This window comes from Phasianus colchicus, chromosome 7 (assembly GCF_987193195.1).
Source record: "Phasianus colchicus chromosome 7, bPhaCol1.hap1.1, whole genome shotgun sequence".
Taxonomy (NCBI): domain Eukaryota; kingdom Metazoa; phylum Chordata; class Aves; order Galliformes; family Phasianidae; genus Phasianus; species Phasianus colchicus.
The window spans coordinates 23,467,103-23,475,126 of NC_143442.1; the positions used below are offsets into that span (position 1 = coordinate 23,467,103).

The 8,024-nt window shown below is 40.6% G+C and overlaps 1 protein-coding gene across 8 annotated transcripts in view; it reads right to left on the bottom strand.

Moving 5' to 3' along the window:
• PDE1A (phosphodiesterase 1A) overlaps positions 1 to 8,024 on the bottom strand; it is a 206,735-nt gene that overhangs the window by 198,150 nt on the left and 561 nt on the right. For 2 of the 8 annotated variants that reach the window (XM_090144147.1, XM_090144143.1), the window contains exon 2: positions 6,527 to 6,562. Coding sequence is in view for 4 of the 8 variants with exons in the window: in XM_031601341.2 (XP_031457201.2) it covers positions 4,460 to 4,554 (95 nt within the window). In the remaining 4 variants the exon portion in view is untranslated. Of the gene's footprint in view, positions 1 to 4,459; positions 4,652 to 6,526; positions 6,563 to 6,666; positions 6,940 to 7,537; positions 7,954 to 8,024 lie in introns of those variants that run through there. The other 6 variants (XM_090144144.1, XM_090144145.1, XM_031601341.2 and 3 more) reach the window with 6 other exon arrangements.

Here is an 8,024-nt window from a genome sequence, read left to right on the forward strand (position 1 = left end):
CCTGGCACTGAGAAGATAAAACGGATGAAGAACCCAGTGCCTTGGCTACTTCAGTCTTCCTTAAACTCTTAGAATGAGCATAAAGTTATTTGCACCATGTCTTACAAATAACAGTGACACTGCTTGAAAGAAGAGGTGGAATGGAGTCATCACAGTTCCTGGGGCTTTTGATAGTGTATGTGTGTCAGAGTTCAGTTCATAGGACTTCAAGCTGAGAGCAATAGTATTCTAGCAAAGTTATTCCTTTTTGAAGAAGTACTTTAAGTTTCTTTGTAAGCATTACAGAAAAAAATAGTAAATAGTAAATAAATACATTCTAAGATGCATTTTTTTTTTATGTTTCAGTGCAAAATAGTTACATCACATGACTTTTCATTACTAATACAGCTAAGTCTTACAGATTCACCTATTATTAAAACATGCTAGCACCTGTTATTATGTTAGGAAGGATTGTCAGATAGTATATACAACATCACATAAGTTTTCAGACAAGTAATCCAGGGCTTCTTCTAGAGCTCACTGTGCTATCCATTCATATCAGCACCCCTTTCCTCCTCCCCACAGGTTCTACAGATCCCAGTAAGCTGACAAGCTGGGTAAAAGATGTACTGTTTTAGCAAGCTTAGAAGGTTACCTTTTGAAAAACAGTCAAAGGAGTGAATCACTACCTAAGTACATTTCTTCAGGGAGAACCTCTTTTTCTCTCTCCATATTATTTAGAAGGTTTTCAGTCAATGTGCTTCACAAAACCTCCGTGCGCTGCATCCCACAATACACCATCAGAAAGCACAGTAACACTTAGTCTGTGGTTAATTTTACGACAATGTCCTACAAACAGTATGTTCAAACATGAATAAATTAGCTGCTCTAAAGCACTGGACTGTAGATGCCCTCAGGAAGGCAGCTGCCCCAGCAGCCAGCTCCTGCCTGCCAGCCAACTCTGCTGCTCCGTGCGCTGCCTGCAGCAAGTTGGGCAGCACCATAGGCCTGGGGGCTGAGTAAAAGCAAAGCATTTTGTTCTCCTGACACAGAAACAAGGCAGCACACTTGGAGGAGCTCTGACGCATCAAATTGGCAGGGCAGAGGCAAAGCTGAGAGGTGTGAGTGCCTCAGACAAGTGCCTGTGCTCAGACACCCCAACACACCAGCAGCAGCCCAGGCCGCAGTGTCATAAAAATGAACAGCAATATTAAAGATGTTTGCTCTAACAGCAACGACAAAGCTCTTAGTAAATACTGCATGTTTGAACAAGTACCAGCCAGCTAAAAATTGCTTCTGTGTTTACAATAAACATCAAAGGCAGTCAGCCTCTTGATTTGCAATCTATATATGAATGCGTGTTTACATAATAAAAATGAATCACAGTAACTTCAGCTTTAGCCGTATTTCAAGACATTCTTGGATCACATTAATACATCATGGCATTTCTACAACTGTTAAGTTTATTACCTTGATTTCACAGACTTAAATCCTGCAAAATGCACACAGAAACAGCCTTTTTTTTTTTTTTAATACACAGCACTTCAGTGCTGCCAGTATGTTTTTAACATGCACGGAAATGCAGAGCACCAGCAGAATACAACCACGTGCACTAAGTAGTTTACTCCTACTTTGAAAGCAGTCCTAACAGCCCTACTAATATCCTGATTGTTTGCTTATCAGAAGTCATGATTATTACTTTTCACCTCAAACACCAACAGTTCCAGTCAAACACGAGCACTCTTGCTTCAGTCAAGCTCCAAATATCAGAGAAGCTGCATTGAGCTGATGCTCCCAGAGTAGAGATAAGGACACAGTGAGTTCAAAATACCTACATCAGCTCACAGCACAGGAGAGCTTTCTCTTTAGAATCCTGCCCAGCATCCAGACTGGACCACTGAAACACCAGTAATGAGACTTTAGCACGTGCAGTTTTCGCAAGTATCTGAAGTGGAAACTTGCTGAACTGATAGATACTTTTAAAAGCTTGTGTTTATTAGAAATCTTCATATTATTACAATTTCATTACAGAAATTAAAAGTATACAATGATTCAGTGCACGAATTAAGCATTTATTTATGGATCATGAATTTTAACAGGAGCACAGGGAACAATTTTAAAGGAATATAGATAAAAATAGTACCATTACCATCCATTCCAAACTAATGAGCCAAATTTAGATGGCTATTGTTCTTCAGGCTCATTAATGATAACTGAACCTGAATCACAAGAAACATAAAATACATTGATTTTTACCCAGTCTTTTTAAAGATTTTCTTTTCATCAAAACTATGCATACAAACTAAGGAGATGGGCAATGCAAAGAAATCAGCATTGAATTCTCTACTAACTCAGTAAAGGTTTAAACTGCAGCAGTTTACAGTTAGAATTATAAACAACAATGAATGTCATATCAGTAAAAATGAATGCTTTCTCTTATAAAGTTACCTTCAGAAATCAAATGAAAGGTGATATGTAATACAAGTAAAACTTATTGCATGTTGAGACAGCTACAATAAAGGTAAAAGGTCTTCTTAATATGGCACATACCTGTATGCAATTTGATATTCCAGTGCTAGCATACATCCATAGTGGATAAACATTTATCTGCTTGCAAAAAGGAAGGGGCAGCATTAACATTGCCAATGACAGCATGCAAATGCCTGCTCCATCCTTCAATGGTAAATCACTAAATATACCAAATGAATGATCTTTGTATCCCTGAGGGAGGATGATTTTAAACCTCAGTGACATCAGAAAGTTGTGTTTTCAGTCTGCAAAACAGCTGCCAGATAGTTTGCTCTAATAGTACATGAGAATACATAGAGGTTGGTCCAAAACGTATGGTTTCCACTGCACTGTGAGTGATGGCTCAGGTTAGAAGTGCAACAGCCAAGAAGGAGCACCAAGGCATGAAGACAGCTGTGACAGAGATGCATGTCAGTGAGGAGTAACCCTTCATATAGCACCATACATCCCCAGTCACAAAACCCTTGCATTGAAGAAAATTTACGAGGATAATGACTGTGACACCAAAGGAACTATTTTTGTAAATAACTGTAGTAAAGGAGCATAACTTAAGCTATTGATATGAAAAATATTAATCTTTAAATAACCAACTCAATATGACCCCATCAGTCACTTCCACTCCCTTTGACAATCATGACTGTACACCCTCTAGCCTGAAAACCTCCAGCTCTGCCTACTCCAAATCCACATGCCTGATCACTGACTTTTCTTCCTTCTTTCTAGCTTTTCTCTCTGCTTCCTCTAAGCAGTCATTTCTAGTCAAAGCTACAGGCTAGCTAAGTTTGGTCTACGGGGAGTAACCACACTCCCCAGAGGGCACAACCTGATTATAAACAAGCCCATGAATGGAGAGTTGGATGGTCAGGGCTGCAGTGGGAGCAAGTCATACAGCCAGGCATACCCATACAGGCCAGCACAGCCTGCACTGAAAAATGAGAAAGCTGGGCAGCAGAGGGAGAAAGGCAAACGTAGGCCTGCCTCACTTCATCTCAGTTTTTACCAGGGCTTTGAAGTCCCACTGTTTGACTGGCAGTTCATGGGACCATAGTGGTGTGTGGAGACCCGAATCTTAGGAAAACAAAAAATTGCTACTCAGTACTATGTTTTGTTACATTGTGTTTTCTCATGTTTTGTTTCCAAAACATGCCAGACAGCTGAGAATCACTGAGGAACGTTTGTGCTGCATGCAAAATGGCACTAAGTCAGTAGAATTTAAACTGGATGCTAAGAATGTGGAATTCCCAAAATGAAAACTTAAGTTCTTAGTACAGGTAGAGGAAATATAGGAGTTAGTGAATTAAATCTGGCCCATTTTTTAATCTTTAAGCAGACAAAGTAACGTCTGAACACCCCTGTAGAAAACCCTATAGAACGCTGTAACTCAAAACCAGAATTGTACCCTACGGAAACAACATTTCATGCTTTTATAACAACATCTACATGTCTATGTAACCACATATTAAAACACCTCTAAGTATTTTTTTGAGGCAGTCTGAAAACAAAATATGGCCATGCAAGGAAAAAACACTGTAAACTGAACTAATCAGAAATTCAAAAGATCAACCAGTGGCAGATCAAGTCAGATGGAAAGTGCAGCCTTGTGTTCAAGAACCATGAAGAAACCCTTAAACTGAAACATACATTACAGGAAGCTTCTGCCCCCACAGCTGTACCTCATTTTTATCTCCTCATCTTCTCTGAACTGCCAGAAGCTGTCCCCCTGACAAGCAGCTTGCAAACACCTTTTCAGTTGCACCAGAGAAGCTTCAAATAAACTAAAAAGTTCCAACAAAATGAAGTCCTGCCTTTTTGTAACACCGAATGCCACTCATCTCACATTTTCAAAATCTGGTAAGAAGGCTATGAGCCCCTGATGAGCTCCTCTGGATTCTAGAGTTATTTTGGATTTAGCAGGGGGGTCACTTGGATAAGGGTTGCCCAGGAATCCTACCGCCAGGAATGATGAAGAGAAGTATCCGTGCTGCTCACACTCCTCCTGCCAGCTCTATGAAACACGAGTTCCTCCCACTCACTCCTTAGCAACATGAAGCAGGAACTATTTTACACGAAGAGATGTATCCTATGATACTTTCAGCCAGTGAGAACCAATGAAATAGTTCACAGGAAATGGCCCAGCCAATGAATGGAAAAAAATAAAGGCCAGATCCTAAATCACCTGCCATCCATCATACAGAAACCTTCCAACTCCCACAGTCTTTTGTAGCTTTCAACTTTAAACTGCTAATAAGAATTAAAGAACGTAAACGCCAAAGTTGAAAATTCCAAATGTAGTGTAATTAGCAGATTTTCTGCACAAAACCCTCTTTGCTAACAATTATTGCGTATTTCGCTGCAGAAAGAAAAAGTCCTCAGGAAAGCTGAATGCTAATTTTAAAGCAATCAAAAATGCATAGATGTTTTAAATTACAAGAAATAGTTCTGTAACATCTTGACTATCTAAACAGACACAGATGGTTTACATGGCTTCACTGCTTAATTAAACATTTTATATACTCCACAAAATCACATCTGATGGCATTCTTTCCAACTGGCTTTCTCAATTTAAAATAAAAAGTAATTTTAAGTATGCATCATATTAAGCTGAAAATTAATAAGTGTTCATAATCGATACCAACCTACCAATTTAGCTTTTTCTAATACCTGTGAAAAATGCAATCAATGGTCCATCTCCTTATTTCTTCCTTGTGATAATGCTAGCATTTTTTTTCATACTTCTACCAGATTCCTTTATTTTAAATAGTCCTAATTCAAAAGCAAATATCTTAGATTTTTCCCCTCCCATCACCATTAAAAAAAATAAAAACAGTGCAACAGGAAAAAGTACGATGGATTTTTATGATGAACTTAAAACCATCTCCAAAGAAGATAAAGGTATGGATGTTGCTATCCTAGTAAGGTACAACTACCCATGGGTAGGAAAGATCTGAGATGATAAGGGAGAAATTTTAAAGAAACTACTTGAAAATATCACAAGTGAAAGACAACAGGGAAGAGGTGCACTGACACAGGAGTAAAGTCAGTTTACCTGGTTCCACAGAGCCACAGTCACCTCATTGGAAGGAAAAGAGGAACACAAAGGAAAGACTGGGCATAACAGTCAATGTTTTAATTACATAAATCATCATTTAGTTCAAACTTTCTGTGGTAAGTCAAGTGAAGGAGAGGCTTTCACAACTATTGTTTATAGTTAACAGCATTACTTTTTAAAGTTGATGCAAAACTGATGTAGTAAAAGGTAAAAACAGATAAATATCAAAATATTTATATAAGCTTTGTCATTAGCACATATTTAAACCTACAGCAGCCTTTCTGCTTCTTTTCAGGCATTTGTTCAGCACAAAACTCCATGAAACTTTGGAGGACATTTCTGGCCCACATTGAGCATCAGCAGAGCAAACCATTAGGAGGCAATCCTTAATTAACGATAAGCAACTACATCATAGCTCAGTCCATCATGTATTGCTAGTACAGTATAGAAGATACAGAAGAAATAATCCAATTTTGCCATATAGTTGCACATATTTGGTTACAAATGCAATTACCAAAAAAAAATGAGGCTTTTTTTTTTTTAATTTACTAAATCAAAGTATCAACTGTAGAACACTGAAGTAATGTGATAAAAGTAGGATTGCTAGCTGTTAAAGCAATCTAGACCCTCAGAGCTTTGTAGCAGTCTACTCCCCATATGCATTAACACTCAAATTCAGCATTCAAAACCACAAAGAGAACAGCAGAATGATTGATTCATTGGACTGCCACTAAAAATTAAAGTAAATAATTTAAAGAATATTTTCAGGCATGCATTTTTTTTTTAACCAATAGCATATATACCCAGTGTACCTTCATTACTTTAATATAAGCTAAGGCTGCTATTAAATTTTAATCATGACTGCTCATTCTTGTATTCCTCGAGCTAAACAAAAGCTTTTACCCTTTGCCATGATAATGTTACTTTCTTTCTGCATATTGATTCATAGCAATAACTGATTTTGCTTACCTAGCAGTTGCTTATAATCCTCAAGTGACACTTGAGCTGAAAAATAGGAAGAAACACATGACAGTTACTTACATATACTGACTTAGCATTAACGTGTTTATATTTCACCAAGAATTCTTTACGTAATTCCCCCCAGGGACCTTATGCATCATCCTGTGCTACGGGAGCTTTAACAGCCCAACGTCCCACCCAGCCGAGAGATTCCATGGCGGTGATACCCACAAAATGAAAACAGAAAAGAATCATAGAATCATAGAATCACAAGGTTGGAAACGACCTATAAGATCATCTAGTCCATCCGTCTCACATTACCACTGCTACCACAAGCTACTAAACCAGATCTCGTAGCTCCTCGTCCAGACGCCTCTTGAACACTGCCAGGGATGGCGACCCCACCACCTCCCTTGGCAGCCATTCCAGTGCCTGACCTCTGAGAGAAGTAGTTCTTCCTTAAGTCTAACCTAAACCTCCTCTGGTACAACTTGCGGCCATTTCCCCGGGTCCTGTTTGTTGCCTGGGAGAAGAGGCCAAACCCCTCTTCACCACAACCTCCCTTCAGGAAGTTGTAGGCTGCACTGAGGTCTCCCCTGAGCCTCCTCTTCTCCAGACTAAACAATCCCAGCTCCCTCAGCCGCTCCTCATAGGACTTGTGCTCCAGACCCCTCACCAGTTTCGGTGCCCTTCTCTGGACACATTCCAGGGCCTCAATGTCTTTCTTATAGTGAGGGGCCCAAAGCTGCATTTAGGTGTGTAACTGTGTCACTTCAAGTATCATTTAAATTCTGATAACTGAAAAATAAAAACAGGGGAGTGCTGCTCTTCAACCTTCGTGACAAATCATTTAGGGAAGAAATACAAACGTTTCAGGTTTTCTTGCATATGTTATGACTTCTCTAAGTTTGTAATTATATGAAAATTAGAAACTAATTTCTCAGGTACCCTCCACCTAGTAGTATTATATTTTTTCCTTGATGAACAAACTGCTTTTTTTTTGTTTTGTTTGTTTTTTACCCCATCTTTCCACAACGGAAAAGCTTGGTTAGATAAGCCAGACGGATAAGCAAACAGGATGAGCCAATCCATTTCCAACAACGGCCCTTCAGCTGAGGAGCTGCCCCGCGTGGGCACCGCCCGCCCCGGAGCGGCGCTGTGCGGGAGGAGCGGCGCAGCCCCGCTGCCCTGCGCTGCTCGGGAGGAGCGGTAGCGCTTGGGTGCAAAACGTGGTGGGAGGAACGTGCTTCTACTTTGGCTTTAGCTCTCGCTGCTCTACGGTTACTAACTACAAATAAATGACGCCAATTTTCCCTAACCGAGCCCGCCGCGTTCCGGCGGTGGCGAGCGACCATCCGTTCCTTCCCGCCGCCCTCCGGCTCTTTTCCCGCTCTCGCCGAGGCGGGAAGGCGCAGAGCGCTGCTCGCACAGCCGCGTGCCCCTCCCGCCCTACGGCCCCTGCGGGCGGCCGGACCGCGAGCGCCCGGCGGGGCGGAGCCGAGCACCG